This window comes from Phoca vitulina, unplaced genomic scaffold (genome assembly GCF_004348235.1).
Source record: "Phoca vitulina isolate PV1807 unplaced genomic scaffold, GSC_HSeal_1.0 scaffold71, whole genome shotgun sequence".
Lineage (NCBI taxonomy): Eukaryota > Metazoa > Chordata > Mammalia > Carnivora > Phocidae > Phoca > Phoca vitulina.
This window is the reverse complement of record NW_022589774.1, coordinates 4,435,239-4,458,226: the sequence shown is the minus strand read 5'-3', so window position 1 is coordinate 4,458,226 and position 22,988 is coordinate 4,435,239. Positions and strand designations below refer to the sequence as shown.

The following is a 22,988-nucleotide window of genomic DNA, read 5'->3' as shown; positions in this document are numbered from 1 at the left end:
TAGAGGATTACTCTTCCAGGCCTCGGTGCATAAAATTGGGGCGGATCCTTTACAACTCATCTGAAAAAGCATGTCAATGTGGAAAATCATTTCGTGGCAAATCCTCTCTTCTCCCTAAATACATTTTCCAAAGTACTAGTAAGCATTTATGTGAAGTCATGTCAGAAAATACTTCAAGCTGGAAAAAGAAAATCAGTAAGCACATCACCTGTCTTCATTAAAGACATTTCCTCAATGATTTCCCGATATAAGAGTACGCCCAAGCATCCTCCCGACTTCTCACAGTTTTTCCATTTCTTAGCCTCCTACCTTCTCTGATAAGAGAGAACGGAGCTTATAAACCAAGTTTAGCAGGTTCAGTATGGCTAGAGAGCTCTAATTCCAAAGCTTCACATTCAGCCATTTTTACCAGAAGACTGAAGATATTTTTAGGATACACATGACCCTTGTTTTAAGTGTTTGAAGAAAAGAGACCAAAAGGAAAATATAATGGTTTCTTGGTTTATCCTTTGAAGGGTTTCCTAACAGCAAATACATTTCCCCCGGCAGGAAGGTGCTCCAACTCACAGAGCCAGAAATCAACAGCCAGCTAATGTCAAGGGGGCCGCTTAAGGACACGAGGCTCAAATTTTGGCAACAAGTTCTACCGCCTACATATTATCATTCTCTCTCTGTCTCTCTGTCTCTGCCCACCTGCATCTCCTCTCCCTCCCTTCCTCATCACCCCTCCCACCTTTCCCTCAACAGCCTATGAACATCCCCTCTGAACCTGATTATTCAAAGTGGTCAAGAAACCTTCCCTGACTTGCTACTTGGCATTACTAAGGAACTTGTAAACTTAACTCATCTCTGTGTTGCATGAGGCTGATTTCCCAGCGTGACCATGTGCCCTGCTTTACTGGTCAGGAATCATGCCTCTCATTTCTTTGTGCCCGGGGTGCACAGATGATGCTGACAAATATGGCCGACAGAGGATAGACGTCCCCGGACTTGCTTGCATGTAGACCCCTGCTCACTGTACCAAAGAGCTCAAGGCTTCTGACCGGAGCAATGGTGTCCTCCAGCCGTACGTGCCCTAGAGATCGGCCATTCCCTATCAACAGAGCCACTGGTAGAGTGGACCCCGGGGACCACTGTAAGGACCATTCTTGAGTTGGCAGCTAATGGGAGCACACTTCCAGCTCAGGGTTCAAACTTAAATTTATATCTCTATCCTAGTCCTCAGCCCGCTAACGTGGAGAGAACTAGGGCTCTTGCAGACAAGTCCGGTTCAGAGTCCATTTGTATCTAATCCATTTTCTTTCTTTTTTTAATTATTATTTTTTAAGATTTTATTTATTTGACAGAGAGAGAGGGAGAGAGACAGCACAAGGAGAGGGAGAACCAGGCTTCCTGCCGATCAGAGAGGACTCGATTTGGGACTCGATCCCACGACCCCGGGATCATGACCTGAGCCGAAGGCAGATGCTTAATGACTGAGCCACCTAGGCCCCTCTAGTTCATTTTTTCAAAAAGCCTGACATAGAGTCTGTTTTGTTTCCTTGCCTGAGGTGTGTCATCTTTTCAAACAGCGAATATGGGACTTCCTCCTTCAGGTAGATTCCCCATAAGTTAGCATCACCCTAAGGCAAATGGGGTTAGAAAGGCAAATCTACTTACCCCCTCCTCCATGTGCCCCACTTTTAGAAAATTCAGCAATCAAAAAAAATTCACTTGTGGAAGGATAAGCTTCAAGTATCCCTATGCATTCCTCGCTTTACAAAAGGATTAAATGGGGGGTCATTTCCTAGAACAATTAAAATATAATTTCCACACTACCTTTCCTGGTGGTTGAACTACGTGCACATATGTTCCTTATCCAAATATCAATCACATTTGTAGTGAATGGATTTTTTCTTTATCTGATGCTTTTAATGATCTCTGCGGGGCAGAGTCTGTTAGTTGCCCCGCCACGTGCACCGTCCCCTTCTGCCCTAGTACAAACCCGCTCTTCAGCCGGGCACGGAGCTGCCAGAACACAAACCACGTTTCCCAGCCTCTCTGAAACCGCTCAGGCGTCGGACTAAGGTGTAGCCACTGAGACTGACGTGGAGGTTGCCAGACACCTCTTCCAAAGGCAAGAAGCATGTGCCCTTCGTGGGTTTCCCTGCTCTCTCTCCTGTCTTGTGGGAGTGATGGCTGGAGTGTGGCCCCCGACGTGGGACACTGGAGAGGCCCAGCAGTAAGTAAGACGCCCCCTACCGCCTCAGTTGAGCCCCTTTCCCACGTTGGTGAGCCCCCGGCTAAGTCCTAGCTTCACCCCGACCTTACCCGCCACCAAACCTGATCCTGACTGGGATCATGTCCGTCCATTAACTCACTAATGCAACGCCAAGTCCGATGCCAGTCATGGTGGGTGCCGAGTGGGCCCGAGGAAGGTTCACCTGGGGAGTGAGCACACGTCCCTAGCAAGTTCTCTAGAATTCCACTCGGGAGAAGTAGCCACACCCTACACAAAGTCCGGAGACTCGTGTGTAAGAGTCTGTCTTCTTCCCCGGGGCCCTGCACCCCGTGCAGGACCTACGCCATGGCGGCTCTTCACATCTCCCATTGTCTGTCAAGAGTAAGCAACAACTCGTGCTCAACAAGAGGATCCCCGTTCCAGGGGCCCTTGCAGCACACACCAGTGAGCTCACCCCAGTGCCGGCACCTTTCTTCCCGACCTGGCCTCTTTCTCAACACCGAGTGACACGTCTCCTTCTCCGAAACTCTGAGAAATATGCTGCCCTTCCTGTGTGAGAAGAGCGCTCATAAGACACCAGCCTAACATGCTTTCCCGGGTGGTGGAGCAGGTCTGCGCTGACCTCTTTTCTCTCCCTCAGTCCCCGGACCAACGGCGCCTGCTGGGAAGTCAGCGGCAGGACAGGCTGCAGGGTCCGGGGGGCGAGAGGAGGACAAAGCCCAGCCGCTCGGCCCTGGGATGTGGGCTCGCCTGGGACCCTGCTGCCGCTAGCCACGGGCATGCCGCCTCCTCAGAAGCCAGTGTTCGCCCACTCACTGAACTCTCTCACTTTGGAGCCCACCGGCCCCCAGGAAACGGAATGCTCACCACACTCTTCCAAGTGTGTGTGTTCCTAAAACCTCACCCTTTACCTTTACCCTTGGTCTGCTACTGGTTCCCTTGGAAACAGATGTACTTTAACTCGGGGGGTCTTTGGCCTCCTTTTTCCTAAACCTTTCCTTAGCACCGCCACCAGTCACTGTCCCCTGCCCACCCCGGCGGGGTCTTCCAGGTGCTGAGAAATCACCATTATAAATAGTTTCCATTTAGTTGGCACTTACAAGGCACCAGGCATTGCTCTGAGAGGTTTACAGGGATTAACTGAGTGTCACCATAACCTGATGGGGTTGATACTGTTCCTACCCATTTTACAGAGGAAGAAATCGAGGCACTGAAAGTTAGGGAACCTGCTTAAAGCAAAGTCACATGTTTAGCAAGCGGTGGAGCCAGAACTCCTCCCCAGAATCTAGAGCCCATGCCCTTAACCATGAGGCAAACGGACCCCATCCTCCCACTCCCCACACAAAGCATCCTCCCAAGCATCGAAGGATGACACCACAACCACTCCTGCTTCTGCACTGTGACATGGAATGCTCAACCCCATGTCTTGTCGTCCCTCCATGGTCCAACCCAAACACCACTTCTCCCGCAAAGTATCTGACTTCCTTCCCTCACAACGCATTACTTCTCGCCCCTGTATGCTAGGGCATTTTCTCTAGTACATCTGCTAAAGAATCCTGCAGGTTCCGACTCCTCATGCCTGCCTCAGAGACTGAACAAATTGAGAACAGGGATCCAGTCCATTCAGCTATGAATCCCTCCTGTTGAATAGCCTGTTCTCAATTAAACCTGGGTCAAGTTCTCATTAACATGTAAATGGCGGATAGGGCTTCATTATGTTATCTTTATCATGGGATATTTTTAACAACGTCCTAAGCCAGGAATTCAAGTCACCATGATGACATTGTAAGAACTAACAAGTTTTCCTATACAGGACAGGATTTATCTTACCAAAGCCGCTTGGGGAACCTGCCTACTTTGAAAAGCTGAATGTGGATCTGCAAGCACAGAGAGCTGGAGGGCTTCCAAAGGAAAGGGACTAGGTTGTCCCCTTCCTCTGTAGCCCACCCATCCCCCCGCCCCTTATGTATCCAGAACCCAGGGAAGAACAGAAGGCTAATACTGCCAGAAAAGGATTCAACCGAGATCCCCGGTGAACTGCCTGAAAGAGGAAACCCTTTTCTCTCCCAGCGCTGCTGGCTGCAATCCCCTGGCCTGGCGGAGGGCAGAAGTGGGTTATCACAGCCTGCCACCTGCCCGTGGGCCTCAGCCAGAAATCCCGCTCCCTCCTGGCCAGCAGCTCGTCTCAGGGCCAGAGCTGGGTGAGCTTGTGCGTGAGGAGACCTCTTCCAAGCGCTCCCCTGGCTATAATTAGAATTCTGCAACGGATTTATTTTTAAGAAACACAAGCACCAGGATGATGATTCAGCCAGATCTGCACTTGCCCAGAACCTCTCATCAGATCCACGGTTATTATTTTAGACCGAACAATCAATGTCTCCAAACGCCTCCCTAGTCCACACAAGGGAAAACATCTCCGAGGATTTCCTAATGAAGGGCTTTCAGCCCGCCTTCTGTTTTAGGGGAAGCAGGGAAGGGAACTTAAAGTTTCCGGTTAATAGACTTTGTGGAAGGAAGGCGGGGGGGGGGGGGGGGCGCTTCTCTCAGCACACAAATGGATAATCCCAGCCTCGTCTGTTGTCACATAAATATATCCAGGGTGACCTAGGGTGGGTGGCCTGGTCCCAGGTGTCCCCTTCACCCCAACCTCAGGCTTGCATTCCTGGAGCTAGCTACAGCAGAGGCTGTTCAGAGGGGAGGTAAGTTGAGGAGGACAGGATGGTGGTTGCATAGAGAAGGTATTCTGTAGCAGGGAAACCTTAGTTTTCCATCCTTGTGACACATGGTGGAAATTCACACTCTGGATTTTTTTTTAAGTAAGCTCTATGTACAATGTGGGGCTTGAACTCACGACCCTGAGATCGAGTCATATGCTGTACTGACTGAGCCAGCCAGGGGCCCCCACACTCCCGATTTTCAATGTGATCTTTTTTTGTTCCAGGTAGCTGGGAGTAGATAGGGGACTTTTAGTTTTCCAGTTTGTCTCAATCTTATATGGCTTGTGACTCGTTGACTTGATCCAAGTCCTTCCGAAACCTTGACAGTCCGGGGCGAGTGAACCATCTCGTGGGTGGGCAGTGGCCCCTCGAGTCTCGCACACAACCTGAGGCAGCCTCAGTGTCCAGGGAGAGCTTGGCTAGATTCTATGTTGGTGTCAGTGAAGCCACAAGGAACCTCAGAACCAGAAAGTTCATGGCAGCATGTTGGGGACCGAGTGGGGACATCGCGTCCTAGGGCTGAACATACTAGCTGGTGTGTGTCTCTGTGAGACTGGGTTTAAGAGAAGAAGCAGTAACGCGGAAGGAGAGCCTACAAGCTTCCCCCCAGGCTCCAGCCCCCATCCCTCTTCTGCCCTTCTGACTAAGGCCTGAGTCTGGGGCACCCCTCCCCTCACTTCTCAACCCCCGCCCCCCTCCCCTCAGCAGCTGCTGGGGAGCAGGGTCAGCAGGCCTGAGTGGCAGCTGGGAGGGGAGAGCAAGGCTCCTGTAACTTGCTGGCTGCTTACTCACCCACAGGACTTCATTAAGTAACACTTTGCGCCAAGTACCTTGTAGGTCTCGGGGTTACACGAGGACAAACAGCAGCTCCTGCTCTCCCTGGACCCGAGGGCCATTCCCTTTCTTCTGACGGAAATTTGCCTCTTGTTTCTCCCATATGAGTAGGATACACTTCGGGGACACGGCCCATCTATGTCCAGTTCAGGGCTGCCTGATTGGGAGGCCGGGCCACCCATCTATTCATGCTTCTTACTCCTGTGTCCCCTGAGGTCACAGCCCTGGAGGGTGGGCAGTGTGCATGCCCATGTGTTCACCCACTCACCCTCACGCACAAACACACCCAGGAAGACCAGGTTAGCTCTATTCCTTGTGGACTCGGGATTCTAGAAAGGGATATACAGTAAGGATACAACTCTAACATGGACCTCTCGGTCCTCAGTGTTAAGTGTGTGGGACAGATTAAATCAGGGATGGTGCTGGCCCAGCATTTACAAGTTCAAGCAGAGACCCCAGGCCTTCCTCTCTTGTCTAGTCTGGCAGGAATCAGGTCAGGCTGGGCCCCGATTTAGGACTTATGACCTGTCTGGGTAGGCCTCAGTTGGAGGGCCACGGGAGGGGGAACTGGTTCCTTCCAACCTGTCACTGTCATTCCAAGCCCGTCCTGCTCCTCGCTCACATTCGCCACTTCCCAGGACAGTGGGTAGCCTGCTGGCAGGTGCGGGGCCGATAGCTGAAGCTGCTATGCACGCATAAGAGATTCGGCTCAGCAGAGACTCTCCAGGCCCTGCCCCTTCTTTCAAGGCCTGCAGAGGTAGGAGGCTCTGGCCAGAGACCAAGAGCCACTGGCCACTGTCTGAGATTCCAGGGCACAGCCTCTTCCCCTTGCTGTGATGGAGAACCCCTCTGGCACCCCCCAATGGTGTCTGACCTCCAGGAGCCTCTTTGCTCACTCAGGTCAGGAGGTCTTTGCTGATACGGCTCATCATCCATCCTGGTTTCTCCAAGCGTCCCCAGGGACCCCAGACTCTATGAAATCCCAGGAGAGCTAAGCTGAGCAGTCCTTTGTCCGGGCTTCTAGTAGGAAACTTCACATCATCCAGGAGGCTGACTTCTCCCTCTCCTTCCACAACCATTCTACTTCTCTCTCTCTCTCTTTTGCTTCCCCTCTACTTTCCTTGCTAAGGAAATTATCTCCTTTTCACCTCTGGGGACATTTTCTCACCCGGAATGGAAGAATGGAATGACTTCTTGGCCCTCATTCAAAATATCTTCAATGTGATTAGACCATGGAATCAAACTGATTCTCTATGACTTCATTATGACTTCATAGCCTCACTCGGGCAACTGCCTGGAGGCATTGTTGCGATCCTTCAAGACAGAAGGGAGCCGGAACTCCACTGTCTAGCTTGGGGCCAGCAGTGAAAGGAGACCTTATCTTAAGATGGGGCTTAGTAACCTCTGTGACCCTGAGGGTCTCCAGCAGGGTGAGCGAAGCCCCCTAGAGCCACAAACCGCCACAGAGACAGATGACCAAGAAGGGAAATCAAAGAGGGAAAAAAAGGGAGGAATAGAATCATAAATAGCAAAGAAGAGCAGTGGAGGGACAGAGGGGGTAAAAGAGGAGCCAGAGAGCGGAGAGAGAACAAAGACATTCTCAGGGGTCCTTAGGGACTCTTGCCCCACTTGGGAAGAATGTTCCACGTGGTCATTCCAATTGGCATGAGCTGCTTTCATGCTGACACGGGCAGCCCAGCCAGAAAACTGTCGTCCGCGCACCCCTACGCTCCCGGGTTGTGGCCATAAGCAGTAAGCCAAGACATGTGGACTGTCAGAGACAGAAAGGACCCCAGGGAGCCTTCGTGGTTCTGCGTAGGGGAACTGTTGGCATTTTAAGTGGAAAGGTTCTTAATGGGGGAGGATGAGCTTTGCAGGAAGTTTACCATCCTTGCCCCCTCCCTGGGATCTCTCATTATAATAAGCAAAAACCTCCCCTCGTCCCACCTCATTTCTAACCCTTGTCCCCTAGGGTGTCCTGGCTGCTGCTGAGAAGCGAGTGGCAAGGGGACCGAGGCCCAGCATTGGGAAGCAGTTGGTAGAAGTTCACGCAAGCCTTTAAAACGTGGGTCTCAACCTCGATCTCCTTGTCTCTTTTAGAATCAATTTGCTCTGTGTGGAAGGTGCTTTAAACACTCCTAGGGGAGCAGAGGATGACAAAGGATTGGTGGGTGGAGGGTGGGGGAGTCCGTTTCCCTCTCAAAACCTTGCCCTGAGCCGACACCTCGTACAGCCTTTGCTGTTTGCCCTCCCACCCCGCTGACTCTTCTGTCAACCCAGTGACACCGATCCTCCTTTCCAGAAGGATTATTCAGACCAGTGCAAAAATGGAGAGGAATGCAGGGCTGGAAGTAGCTGCAGCTGTAGGGGTGAGGTAGGCAGGGATAGAAAGCCACTAAAATGATCCCAGCATAGAAAGGGGCTGGGGCCCCACAGCTGATGGGCCTCTTGCCTGTTATGGTAATAGTCCACCCTTGGGCCACTCCCAAGCTTCATTATGGCACCCAACACATTTAGAAATGATTTGATGGCCTTATGTAATGCTGAAAAAAATAACACAGTGACAGAGCCACCAAGCCCTTCCTAGTCCCAGCCATTCTACCGTAGGATGCCCAGAATTTTGGTGGAGTTATTGGGTCACAACCAGATGCGTCCCTTTCTCATTTCCTCGCCAAATCAAGATCACCTGGAGAAAAGCCTGCTTGGTGAAGGCCAGAGGTAGAAGCTGAGAAGAGGATCTCCTCCAGACACACCTCTAGGAACCAGGGTGTCCTGGGCTCTAGTCTATAGCAATGGTGGAAGCTGGGATCTGGAGGGGGAGGGAGGGGCTTGGTGCTTCCGTCCTTCTTGTCCTCCCTGTCTCACGCAGCCCTTCATTTTACTTTCAACTCTTCCCTTTCTGTCCTCTCGAGCCCCTGTGATCCCCTACCCAGCCCTGCAACTCAGAAAGCAGGATTTAGGAGGAATTAGTAACACCTTGTAACACCTCAGTCCACTTCAAACTTCAGCCACGATGTTTGCCCTCTAGAAACCCCTCCTGACCTCCAAACTCAGAAAAGAAGGGGCTTCAACTACCAAGGATGGCCACGGTCTTCCCGGATTTGCTCATACGAAATGGTCCACAGGAACCCACAAGCCACCTGGGCTCCCTTGATGGTCAAACTCTTCCAAAGCCACCCCACCCCGGCTGTGAAAAAGAAAATCCCTAAGACCTGACCCACTAGGGAGAGTTGGTGGAGAGAGACTCCTGGGAACCAGTGCCGTGCCCAGGAGAAAGGGCTGCGGGGTTCCGGGGCTGGTCACAGCCACTCTTCGCCATTTTGGAAAAGTTTATGTTTTCATTCAACCACGAGCCATCACCTCTGTGCCCCTGGGGCCTGCCTGCTGGGGCTGGGATCAACTTCGGGGCGTGGAGGGAAGACGGTGGTGGAACGGAACCCCCATCTTCCTGCAGGTCCTCCTTCCTGACCCCTCCGGTGACTACTGCCCTCTCCCTACTGCCTTTCTCCCCATCCCTGGGCCCACTTCCTGCTTCCAGCCAACAGGAGGGATGAGGGTGAGTGGGGCCCCGACACTAGAAAGTGGCTTTGCAGTCACATCTGCGGCAATCTAAGAGCTGTCCTCTGTAGGTGCAAGTGTGGTCCCTTGCCTTGGCTGTGTGACAAAGCAGCCAGAGATTAGGGTATGGGCATGGCCAGTGTCCCTTCCTGGCCCCTAGAAGAATGACCAGCCAGGCTCCGACCAGCGTGTCTTCAGTGGAGCCCAACCATGGGGGTCAGGCCAGGGTCACACCCTCTAACCTCACCCCAGCACCTCAGGCTCCAGAGGCCCAGGCAGGACTGGGCAGAGCTGGGCCCCGGAATCACACTCGGCCTCCTCTGCCCCCCTCAGCAGACCCAGTGCCTGCACCTTGACATTCTGTTGTTTTTTTTAAAGCCACCCCCCAAATCAGTTCTCCCATTCTGACTGATCAAACCGTGGCTCTCCAAGAGTGGTCCCTGGACCAGCAGCATCAGCATCACCTAGGAACTTGCCAGAACAGCCGGTCCTCGGGCCCCATCCAGATCTGCTGAGTCACAAACACTGGGAAAGGGGCCCCGAAGTCTATTTGAACAAGCCCTCTGGGGATTCCGGGCTTGCTGAAGTTTGAGAACAGGGTGTAGGATCCTTCTGTCTATCCTCACCTGGGCCCTTGTGCTGCATGCAGCCCCTTCTCCACCCCGTGCAGATAACCCACCTGCTCCTCCTCACTCCCACCCGATGACGCACCTCCTTCACCAGCAGGATAAAAGCCACTGAATGCACAGTCTGTCAACTTCTACGTCCTCATCTACCTGACCTTAAACTCTCCCTCATTTTCCCCCCCTCCTTTGCTCCTAAGATCTTCACAGCTGGCTTCTGCAGGTGTGGACAGGCCCCTTCACACTCCTGATCCATCCTCTCTGCCTATTGCTCCCCCATCTCCTGTTCTGGTTCTTCTTCCTCCGGGCTACTCAGGGCCTGACAGCGCTTCCTTCCTTCCTCACCGACTTATCCAGCTATCGCTTCAGCTGTCACTTCTAAGTAGATGGTTCTGATGTCATGATCTCTATTCCTCAAGCTCCAGATCTGCATTCTCAGCGGCTTCTAGGATGCTCCCCCGGGATGCCTGAGAAGCGGCTCAAATCCCACAGTCCAGGCTCCAATGCACCTTCTTCCCCTACTGTTCTCAGACCACCAGTACCTCGCGTGTCCTCTGACTTCTGTCTCCACAGCCAGTGTCTGAGATCTTGTTGGCTCTCCCACCCCTGGGCACTCATGGGAACTTTTTCTGGTTAAAAACTTCACAGGCCTTGGACTGCAAAGTTCCAGTGGATGCAAGTAGAACGGATGCGACAGCACTGGTCCGAAACCCGACACGGCCGTCCCGCGCATCAGTGCGTCAGGTGGCACGCTCAGGACTCTCTGGTTTAGAGGGCAGAGCGGGGCTTTATTGACTGCTCGATGTCTGCTGCAGACTGCGAGCTCCGAAGGGAAGACTTCGCCCTCCTGGGGCAGCAAAGCTAACCAATCAGAGGAAAGGGCCCCTCCCCTGCTTCTTGGGTGACCAGACTGCCACTTCCGGGTTGCTGGCTGCATGCTTCGTGACCCTCCGAAGAGGGTTTACATACGCACAGTCCTCTGGGACAACTGTTACTTTGTTCAGGGACGCCAATGACGGGATGACTGCATCAGAGAGGGGGAGAGCTAGGGTTATGGTGAAGGTCAGGGTCAAGAAGCAAGGGTGGTGGTCAGCATCGGAGGCAGGATTCGGGTCAGAGGCTTCTGCAAAAATCTGAAGTCATCCTGCTCTCTAAAGGGACAAAGCCATGCCGAAGCCCCCTCGTTCTCCAGCTTCTCTCACTGCAGGAGCTTCCCAATCCCCCCTCCTCCTTCTCCTTTCCAAGCCCGGACCCCAGTCATCTTAGCCAACACCTTTGGCTGTAGATTCTGCACCCTGCGTTCAGCAGTGGGAAGTAGAATGGGGACAAACCGAGAACCTTCCTCGGAACTGACACCACTTCATCCCGCACTGTTCTTCCAAAGACAGAACCAACACTTCCGTCCCCCTCCCCCTTCCCAGAGCCAGGGGACCTGGGTTCCAGCCCCAGTCCCATCACTGACCAGCTACAACACAGCATAAGATAACAAACCTGGTTTGTGTTCTTGTTTCTTCCTTTGACAGTGAAAACGAAAACTCTCCCTTCTTACTCTATAGGATTGATGTGACAATAACGACATGCTTGTATTAAAGGCAGTTCACCATGAACAAATCGCTCTCACTATATCTTCTAAGTTGATCCTACGACTCCTTGAGAGAGAGGCAGCAAAAGCATTTTTATCCTCTTGGACGAATGAGCAAACTACGGCTCCTGAAAGGCTTGCCCAGGCCGCAAGGCTACGGGGCGGCTGAGCTGAGGCTCACCCCGGACCTCCGGGCGCTGTACCACACCATCCCTGGCTCGGCGAGAGCCTCCTGTGACCCGGCATGCTGCTGGTATTAATAAAAGTGGTATTTTTTCCTGCTGTGTAATTATGGCCCAAATATCTGCCAGTGGATTATCACTGGTTACTTTGGGCCTCCTCAGCTTCTCCAATCTGTCATTGCTCAAGTGAGTCATTTTGACCTAAGAAGTAGGTGTGGGGGGCGCCTGGGTGGCTCAGTCGTTAAGCATCTGCCTTTGGCTCAGGTCATGATCCCCGGGTCCTGGGATCGAGCCCCGCATCAGGTTCCCTGCTCAGCAGGAAGCCTGCTTCTCCCTCTCCCATTCCCCCTGCTTGTGTTCCCTCTCTCACTGTGTCTTTCTGTCAAATAAGTAAATAAAATCTAAAAAAAAAAAAAAAAGAAGAAGTAGGTGTGGGATCACTGGCCTCGGGGCTAAGATGGGGGAGGGTAGAGTCAGCAGGGAGAGGAGGAGGCTGCAGGTATTTCTGATGCCATGATCCAAAGAATGATTGTGATTTCTGCCGGGCACAGAGGGCTACAGGGTTTTAGGAGAGTTTCCTCAGTTGTAACAATCCGATCTTCTGGCTGAGGGAACTTAAGCCCGGGACGCTTACATGACAGGCCTCACGTCATGGGGCTCACAAGGAGCTGAGCTGGCCCCAGACCCAGGCTTCCTAAGTCTACATCCCCTGCTCCTCCCACGAGGCCAGGATTTCGGGGTATCCTTCATCTCTTGCGGTCTGGAGCCTGTCCCTTCATCTGAGTCTACAACTGGCAGGCGGCGGCCGCAGAGCAACAGGGGTCATGTGCATAGTGGATCCTTCTCCCCAAGGGATGCCCCCTGAATGAGGGGTGGTCCTCTCAGAGATCTCCGTCTGCTTCAGATGCCATGCCCAGGACACACCTTTGTCCCCACGGGCCAGGACAACCCCACGGATGCGTGTGTTGGGCCCCGAGCCGGGGAAGAGAAAATACTCACGACTTGTCTCTCCTGCCGAGCCGTCTCGGGGGGCTCGCCTGTCTCCTTCGGGGGGACAGGGACTTCCCCCGGCTTCTCACTTGGGTTGGAGAATGGGCACTTGCAGGTTTCAGGATCTGAAGGAGATGTGAGGAGTTACCACACTGGCTCCGAAAGGAAACCACCCTTGGGTCTTCCTGCAGCATCCCTGCCCCCAGCCTGCCGGGATCGCGGGGCTTAGGAGGTACCGAGTCGGAAGACCTCCAGCGGGGAGTCCTAACAGATGATCCTCGCTCAGTCTGCACTGGCGAGGAGCAAAGGACCGCCTCCCAGAGGCTGAAATGATTACGCCGTGCCCCCTTTTCCACAGCGGAGAGGCAGAGCCCCATGCCTCAGCCTCCTGGGGCTGCTTCCAGGTGCTGGGTGCTGTCTTGTGAGGGCAAAGTCCCACCTACATTGCCCCAGAAACCAGCTTGTTCTTCCTCTGACTCTCCCACCCCACACACAGGCACAGAGCGGTTTCAATTTCTCTAGAATCTCCGTTCCAAGTTCCTCAGGGTGAAGAGGACAAGTCCCCAGGCCCTAAACAGAACCAAGCCTGAGGTCAGCAAAATCTCTTTCCCCTGTGGTCCTCTGTGTACACACAGGCTTTCTCTCAGTGACTCCACAAGCCCTGGAGGGACAAGGACAAGCAGGCATGATGTCACCATGGATGTGACATGGGAGAAGCAAGAGGGGCTTATGAGTGTAGATTCTATGAAGCCAGCACAGTGAATGATTCTTCGCTATTGTGACACCAGGTCAGAATTTTATGCCAAAATGCGTTGCAATACATAAAGCAAAGCCGAGACATAATGCGACTCTGCAAAAGATTATAAGGCAGGGTGACCCGCTGATCCTCGTGTGCCCAGGACCTTCCTGGTTTTAAGTACTAAAGATGTCATGTCCTGGGCATGTTTCAGGCAAACTGGAATGACTGGTCACCCTATTATAAAGACCAAAACAACAAAACAAAATGAGAGGCTTAATCTAAAATGACTAACATTTTAGATTTGATTTCATAGAAGGATGTACATGCCAAGACATCGCTTAACTGTAACATCTAAGTTGACTTCAGCTCCAGTGTTTGAAGTAGTCTATACAAAGAGAAACTTTAATTGTCCATGTCAAATAGCAAATGATTTCTATTTTTTGTTTTAATAGGATGGCTACTAAGCAAGATAAACTCAAGAAGCTTTTGACCATCCCAGAAACATGGGGCATGAGGCAAGAGGGAGACAGACAGAGGTTGTGGATAGAACTCTCTTGCATCACTCATTCGCCTTCCCAGCACCTACCTTCATTCTCATGTCCCTGGCATATTTCTCCAGCTCCTTCCTTATGTCAGCCCTCAACATCTTTGAGACATTGAGGACCAGCTGCTTCCACTCAATGGGCTGAAAGCTATGAGGCTCGTGGGGGACATACAGCCCAATCTTGACCTTCTTCACTGTGTGCAGGTACTTCTTGTAGGAGTCTTCAAAGTCAAAGATGAGGTCACTCAGAGTCCGAAAGGTCAACGGCTTGTCCATCAGCTCAGCCCTTCGGCTCATGCCCAGTGAGCCATAGTGGCCATTGCAATAAATCCCCAGCACAACGTGGTGAAAGTAGTTTCCTGAGAAGTAGGTTTTAAAGCTGATGGGGAATCGCTCGATGGAAGGCTGTCCATTGGTTAAGTATCTTAGACCATCTGAGTCAAGGAAGAGAAGGGAGGCCTTGAAAATTCAGAGCTTGGACTCCCAGGAAGGGAAGTGGCCCAGACAGGCAAAGTAAGTGTCCATCCCTCTGCTTCTGAGGCCCACATCTAACCTATCCAGACTAATCCTTTTAGAAAGGATTCACTTGATATCTTTGAGTACTTATTATATGGTGCATACTGAAGCCAAATTAAAATGGGACAATGAGAAAAACTTGCTTTCTACTTTAGTAATTAAATAAATGCAAAACAAAATCATGGCTTTTCCCCCTCCCTTGGTTTTCTACAGGGATGATGAGTATTAAAGACTTTTTTTATGTAATCGGAATGATGTTCTCAGACATTAATTCTGGCTGGAGTGTGTGGGACAGAGCCAGAATTGAAGGCCTCTGCAATGTTCCAGGAGAAAAATGAAAACCAGAATCAAGGCAAGGCAATGAGATGTAAAAGAAACAGACCGGGGCGCCTGGGTGGCTCAGTCGGTTAAGCATCTGCCTTCAGGTCTGCTTCTCCCTCTACCCCTCCCCCCTGCTTGTGATCTCTCTCTCTCAAATAAATAAATAAATAAAATCTTCAAAAAAAACAAAAACAAAAACAGACTGGTTGATTATCTGGAAGGGAAGGCGTCAGAACAGGTCACACCTGCCCCTCATCTGTTGCTCTCATGGACCCCAGCACCCCCATGCCAACAGCCTTGGGTACCACACAGAAAGCTGCCTCCAGCACCCGAACCTCAGGCTCCTCACTCCCCAACGCACTTGGCATCACAGATTGGCTTTCTCCACTTATCAGCCCATCTGGATGGAGCAACCCTGCCTCTTACCGTTGTATCGGTTTGGGACCGGCTACCCTACAGGTGCAGCGTCATGTAACCACCCGGCTGACTCCACACGCCCGAGCGCTGGACAAGAAGTACCACATCCTTCAGCCCATCTCAAAATCCCAGGATAGTCCCGGCAAGGACCCAGTATTTCTGGAGAGGGATGTTGAAAACTCACGGTGTCACTTTTCTGCTGAAAACCTGTGGTGACTCCAAGGAGTTTCTAAGGTAAATAATCATCCAGGTGCTGCCCACGGCAGCTTGTGCCTGGTAAGTGCTCAGTCAGCGGATACGGTTCTCCACTGTCTGAGAAGCTGTCTTCACCGTTTCTTGCCCCCACTCAAGTGGACTTTCTACACAGAGGCCAGAATGTTCTATTCAAGCCAAAATTTGGTACGTGTCAACTCTTCTGCTTCAGTTTGCACTGTCTCTCATCTTCTTCAGACTTGGTCCAAATCCCTTACCAAAGTCCTGCCACGATTCAGCCCCTGCTCATTATTCCTTTGTCCGGTTTCATGCCCCCCACACCCTGGACCAGCACATGGACCTGCAGTAAACCCGAGACATTTCTGGAGGATATGCCGAGACCATAAAGAATCCACGCCCGTGCCCTTGGCACATACATTCCCTCATAATGGGAAGTCATAGATAACTGGAAGTCTTAAATGAGTTTTAAATGACCTTCACATTACAAAGCTATGAGACCAATTCAACAAAATGCCACTGCACATACTCCGCACCACATGACACCCCCTATTGCAGTAGAACTTCTCTTATGGCTTCACTCACACATCAGCCTTCTAGTGCAGGGGATTCAAACCTGGCAGAGATCTTCGGGGTCTCGTAAGAATCATGAGTGAGGACGGGGTGGGCTTACTCTCTTTATACAGGCGGCATCCCGACTGGAACAGCCCCACTGCTCTCTCCTCCCTCCTGCCACTCTTCCCCAACCTTCCTCAGTATGAGTTAAGTAGCCCCCCCAACTCAAGAGCCCCTGTAGCACTTGCTGCTCAATCATCCAGCGCTGTAATTGTGTATTTGCATTTTGTTTGCATCTTGTAGGGGTGGGAGTTGTGTTCTGCAGGCTGGTGTCTGTCCCCAAGCGTAGCACAGGCCTGGTGCACAGAAGTTCTTCATTAATGCTTGCTGCAAGGATGACCCTCCATTGTGAGCACACCTTCCTTAGGCTCAAAAAGACTGCCTCAGTGAGGGCCAACCCAGGTACCCTTGCAAGAAAGAAGCTAACAGAAGCCAGCCCGAAGCCCTGAGGTCAGCCCTGTCCTCTGTCCTCAACTTAAGCACAGATGGCTCTTCGCTATAAAAAGTTACGTGTTTTGTCTTCACTTCCTCCTGTGAGATTAACTGGCAGTAAGGGAGTGAAATCACAACCTTCCGAGTCCCCTGACGTCCATTCCTGCTTGTTTTCTGGGGTAAGTTCTCTGGGGCTGGAATAAGGGCATTCCTTAGTTGTCTTAGACAGGATAGCAAGCCCTTATGGGTGCGGATCTCCTGTGCCAGACAGCCTGCAGGCAGGCCTGTGGAGCCAAAGATGAAGCCTGTCGGGGAGACAGACTCAAAATGGACACAACATGATCCGTACGGCAGCTCCTCAAAAAAAAGAAAAAAGAAAGAAACATAAAGAGTTGCCATACGATCAGCAACTCCACTTCTGGGTGTGTACCCACAAGAATTAAAAGCAAGGATTCGAACAGGTATGTGCATACCCATGTTCACAGCAGCCAAAAGGGGGACGTGACCCAGGTGCCCCCGGATGAATGACTGGATAAACCAAATGTGGCGTATGACATACAACGGAGTATCATTCTGCCTTAAAAAGTTAGGAAATTACGACTCGTGCTACAACACGGATGAACCTTGAGGACATCAGGCTCAGTGAGATAAGCCAGTCACAAAAGGGCAAATACTGTATGATTTCACTTTCTGAGGTATCTGGAGTAGTCAAATTCAGAGAGATGAAAGTAGAATGATGGTTGCCGGGGGTCGGGGGGAGGAAGGAAAATGGGAAATTAGCACTCGATGGGCGTGGCATTTCAGGTGGGGCAAGATGAAGTTCTAGAGATCGCTGGTGCCCATGCTTGCGCGACCACGTGAATGTTCTCAATGTCACTCAACTGCGCCTTAGACATGGTTAAATTGGTAAATTTATGGTATGACTATTTTACTGCAATTAAAAAAAACCACATTCACAATACATGTACGTCAAGCCACTACGCTGTTCACCTTAAACTTACACAGAGCTCTACGTCCACGGTGTCTCGGTCAAACTAAAAAGAACCACCCCAGCGTGATGTGTGCTGTGAGAGAGACAAGCCGCGCACCCCCAGGGGGAGCAAAGAGGCCACACGGTGACCACACCGAAATTAGTCTTGTGGGACAAGTAGAGTCAGCCACGTGGAGAAGAGGGAGGGAGGAGGGGATGTCACAAGTCGCCATCGCTAGGATTTGTTCCGTCTTTATGGCCATCAGGAAAGCCATGGGACCTGGAGCAAGTGGGCACAGAGCAGGCGGGGACAAGGAAGTGTGACTGAGGGCAGGGAAGTGGCCTGAGCTTTTCTGAGGGAGCAGCCGTGCTCAAGGTCCTGGAAGATCCGCCCAGCATCTAACCCGCCTCTAATTACAAATCTGTCACCTGAATCAGCCATAGCACTTTAGTACCGTGATTAAGCCCCTTCATGGTCAGCGAGGCCCCCCAGATTGCTGCCAGGATTTGGAAGATGAACTAAAGGCTCTGTCTCGGGCAGGGCTGTGCAAGTGTGTGCATGCCCACATGAACTGAAGCAAGAGCAAATGAAGGGGCTCTTCCTGAATGAATCCTGAACTCTGGACTCACATCAAATGAGAGAAAACAAGGAAGGACAAGACGGGGGACTCGGGCTTCCAAGCAGCAGCTGAGCTGACCTGTTTCAAAGTTGTTGAGGTGCCATGTGTTTCCCAAGACCCGCAGAGGGGCCTGTGGGCGACACAGACAGATGACCCAAGTCATGTCCTTCACTGTGCTCCAGAGAAAAGCAGGCCAGAGGGATGCTGACAAAGAGCAAAGAGAAAAGACAAAGATGCTGTAACTTGTAATTCAAGTCTGTGTTTCTTGTCTGTGTCCAAGAGTCAAATTTCCCTGAGTTGAGCAGTGTGAGCCCCATTCCTCCACCCTTCCCCACCTTCTCGGCACTTCTCTGAAACACCACACTGGTAAGAACAAAGGAAAACCGAGAGCACACTGTCTGATTTGGACAGGCCCAGAGGCCAGTCACAAGTATATTCCTCACAATCCCAAAAGAATTGATTAATCCCAGTAAACCTAAAGTAGTGCTTGTGTTCATACAATAGCACAGGGCCGCGGCTACTGTGTAAAGCAAGATGGCCTCCGCCCAGGTGCACCCAGACCTCCGTCAGCAGAGTCTGAAGGTAGCTGGTCCGTCCAGGGAAGGGCCTGTGCTCGTGCTCTCCCTCACTGATCCCCCCAGCAAATCCCCAACAGCTGCTCACCCCCATTAAACTCGCAGGAGGCTCTGCCCAACAGCTGTGGCGGACTCCTGCCACAGAAGGGCCCCCGGAGCCATCTGCGGCCTCCACCCCGTTCTGCCCTCCGGCGGGGCTCGCCAGGCACACATCTCATCTCCTTTGTGAGGAGCAGAGAGGAGGTAGGACAGAACTGTGGGGGAAGGGCCACAATAGGGCTCAAGCTCCCATTTTTCAAATGTCAGCCTGGGCACCTGTGGACAGTCTCTTTCAGACGAGGCCTGCCAGTGCCCTGCAGACTGCAGAGGGCCAGAAACGCCCCTTCCCATGAACGTGTCCAGGAGAGCAAGCCCACAGACTGCACCTGTCCTACTGCCCCCGGGCTGACTCTGAGCCACCGGTCCTTCCGCTGACGTCACGCTAGCCTCTTTCTCTCCTGGGTTTCCTTCCAGCTCTCTAACTTTCCTTCTTCGTCTGTCACGGGCTCACCGTGTCCAACTAAACCAAAAAAGGGTGAGATGTCATCCTTGAACTTCTCTTCTCACTCCTTCCACAGCAGCCTCCACTCCCTAAACACTCGCAGCTCCCCAATTTCTATTTCCAGTGCAGAGCTGCCTCCTGAGCATCATGCTCTAAATACCCCACCCTGACATCCTACCACACCCCACGTCTCAAATTGAACAAATTCAAATCTGAACTCCCCTCCCCATAAATCTGACTCTCCCCACAAGCCCTTCCCTTGGGCTGCAGCGTACTTATCCAATCTCAGTTTTCCAGGCCGGAAATGTGGGCTCATTGCCTTTGTCTCCTCTAACTCTTAGAGCAGATCAGCCCACGGGTGGTGTTGATGACCCCCCGCTCCTTCCTCCACCTTCCCGGCTACTGGGTCAAAGTAGCTCACCTCTCGGTTGCCTTCATCACTCTATTGGTTGACTTCTTCCTCATCAACTCCTGCACTCAGTTGGCCTCTAAGTCCTGGAAATTCTATCTCCTTGGTGTCCCCTCACCTCCATTCCCCTGGTCAGGACCATGGTTCAAGCACCACCATTTCCCTCAGGGAGCAGCTCCTAACGGGCTTTGCAGATCCAGCTCCTTCTCCAGTCTGCCCTTCAATCTGCCCGAAGAACCACCTCTCTAACACACACGCCTGATCGTGTCGTGCCTCTGCTGCTGATCTTTCACGGGGGCTGCCCTTGCCTTCTGGAGGAAGGTCACAAATCTCAGCACAGCACTCAACAACCCACCTGGTCTTTCCTGGGACAACCTGCCAAGTTCATGTCTTGCTGCGTCTCCTTGGTCACTGTCCCTTCCAGCCATCCACCCCAAAGGACTGCAAGTTTCTTTGCTCTTCTACCAAATCATATTCTACTGCCATCACACCTTTTCTGGACCATATCCCCCTCAGGCTAAGGAGCCAGAAGTCTGGTGGAAAATGGAACAGAAAGTACGGGAGAGCCCAGACCCTTGTTTCAGCTCTACATTCTGTGGAGTTAAGACTCTACACCATTGCTTGGTCTCCTCCACAACCCACTCTTAGAATTTTCCCCAGAGATGCGTTTGGATAATCCCATTTCCCCTTGACCGTCTATCCTGTTGCAATGCCCGATAAATGCAAAGAATAATGATACATGCTCTCTCTGCCGTCCCTCTAAGTTGGAATTCTGCTCGTGACCAGTGCATCCGGCCTGAGACCTGGGCCCGGTGCAGGCTGCAGCTGACAGCTCACATTGACCATGACCGGGGAGCCAAGCTCTCATCTGGTTCAACTCTAGAAGGTGAAAGTTAAAGAGAAGCATCAGGGGGAGCTTGACACTTTCCCCAAGGAGACCACAGGCATCATCTCTGTGAGTCTAGGACAACAAAGGCACAATGGGCCCCACGGTGAGGCCACCATCTATGGAGTAAACTTGAGCAAACGTAACTTCAAGGATACATGCCCAGGATGACAGCTTCCAGGCATTTGATAGGCAAGGACTCCCGAGTCATTTCTTTCGCTGTTTCCATTAACCTGTAGGGTAGAGCACAGCAAAGTATCTCAGGACTTATTTAATTATGCAGTCTGTCTGTCGGTCAATCCATCAGCGTGCCTGTCTCCACACCAGGTGCCATGCAGGTTTATAGAGGGAAAGGGGAGAGCTCACTGTGCAGGACGGAGCCAAGGCGCATCTGGACCCGGCAGAACTAAATTCCTAAATTCTCCACTCCTCTCTCCAAACATTAGTTCCTGGATGGTTGGTGCCTGTATGCCATGGCATTCTCTATGCCCCAGGACAAGGGGCATTACAAAGAGCAAGTAAAGGAGGCCACATAAAACAAACTTCAGGGCCACCTGGGTGGCTCAGTCGGTTAAGTGTCCGACTCTTGATCTCAGGGTCGTGAGTTCAAGCCCTGCATTGGGCTCCGTGCTGGGCGTGGAGCCTGCTTTAAAAAAAGAAGATACACTCTGAAATTGCATTGCCAAAAAGAAGCCTGAAACTGTGTGATGCTGGGGGTGGAGCCTACTCAAAAAACAAAAACAAAAACAGAAACCAACTTCACAGGCCTCCTGCACCCCTGTAAGAGTTAGTCTTCCCCACAGAGCTTAGCTGTCAGAGTGGCCCAGCCCCTAGCCCCACCGCCAACCTTGGGGCACCCCCACCCCCACCCCTTACAGACCAGGATGTTGGAGCAGGGGATATAGGGATAAAGGGTGGGAGAGGGAGTTGACAGCTTTCGAGTAAGAGAGAGGTCCCCTGGCCCACAGATCATGCACCACTTACCCACTCAGCGGTCTCATTTTCCTAATTTCAAAGAACTGGGTCCCTGTATGATTGTATCTGTGTGAAGTATGTAAAGGGAAAGTGACAGAAAACTCCAAAGGTCCCAGTGATCCAGCAGAGGAAGCTATGCATTGATTTCTTAAAGGGATGAGGAATGAAGAGTGAGGGACTTTCTGGAAAGTGCCCAGTAGCCAGAAGGTAGCCAAGAGCCTCTTACTCCTCACTGTTCTGCCCTGAAAATCCAATTTCTAACTTAAGCTTCAAAACACCTTGGACCTTTATAATAGCTATTTTCAATCTGCTCTGTATTCTGTTTAGTTGAAAACATGTCTTAATTCACTTATTAGACTACAAACTCTTTGGGAGTTAGGACCATTTATTTATTACCTTTATATCACCCACAAAGCCTGGCGCAAATCCAACATACTCCAGTTAGCAAATATTATTAAATGAGTGAGGAATAAATGAATAGATGGGTGGACAGATGGATGGATAAATGGGTGGATTAGTGGAACGGTGGATGGATGAATGAAAGGAAGGATGAATGGAATTGATGGAATGGAAAGGTAGGTGGATGGATGGATGGATAGACAGACGGATGGCAGGAATTGATGGAATGAAAAAGTGGGTGGATGGATGTATAGATGGATGGATGGATGATGGATGGAAAGGATGAATAGAATGGAAGGGTGATGGCTTGGAAGGGTGGATGGATGGATAGATAGTAGAGGTGGATGGATGGATGGATGGATAAATGGATGGAAGGAGTGGATGGAATGGAAGGGTAGATGAAATGGAAGGGTAGATGGATAGATGGGTGGGTAGGCAGGCGGGTGGCTGGATGGACAGATGGATGGAGGGAAGGATGATGGATAGAAGGGTGGGAGGATGGCAGTAGGGTTTCTCAATAGTGCAGTCTCTGCAGCAAAGTTTACTGTGGAGACATCACCTTCGTTTCACTGGACTGATACTAGACCATGGTTACTAAGTCTGAGAAAATGACACTATTACCCACAACTTGGGATTTAGCTGGTTGCCCAGAAAGTGTCAGGGACTGGCAAGCCAGCACCAGGTCATTCTGAAGGAGATCAAAGATTCCCTGATGTGATGCTCTCAGAGACTAGATCTTGATTTTTTCAGAGCCTAAAGAAAAGTTGCTTTACACATTTCTCTTTCCTGCCTCAAACAAAATCCTATAGATAAAAGCATATGTTGGGAAGGTGCTCATGAATCGAGAACTTGTAACCCTGGCAGGGGGTATGAGAGTAGATGTGTGACCCTAGAGTGGTACAAGCAGTGGCAGAAGGGGGCGCTGCATACCCTCCCAAGGAGGGTTAGGACCCCCAGCCCTCCCCCAACGGGCACGCATAACAACTACTGGAGGGTGGGGGGTGGGGGGCTCATTATAAGAAGACTCTGGGCTCCCCCCCTGGAGATTCGGATTTCAGGCCATGGTCCTAACCCTCGATGTCATTCAGAGTCACACTGCCTTGGACTGTTGT

General features: G+C 51.5%; 1 protein-coding gene across 2 annotated transcripts in view; it reads right to left on the bottom strand.

Annotated features, from left to right (window-relative positions):
- VASH2 (vasohibin 2) overlaps nucleotides 1-22,988 on the bottom strand; it is a 38,244-nt gene that overhangs the window by 2,900 nt on the left and 12,356 nt on the right. Inside the window, exons 3-6 of one of the 2 annotated variants that reach the window (XM_032393103.1) lie at nucleotides 21,487-21,543; nucleotides 20,661-20,735; nucleotides 14,033-14,414; nucleotides 12,717-12,832 (exon numbers count right to left, since the gene is read on the bottom strand). In XM_032393103.1, the coding sequence (XP_032248994.1) occupies nucleotides 12,717-12,832; nucleotides 14,033-14,414; nucleotides 20,661-20,735; nucleotides 21,487-21,543 (630 nt within the window). The remainder of the gene's footprint in view (nucleotides 1-12,716; nucleotides 12,833-14,032; nucleotides 14,415-20,660; nucleotides 20,736-21,486; nucleotides 21,544-22,988) is intronic. The other variant, XM_032393105.1, reaches the window with a different exon arrangement.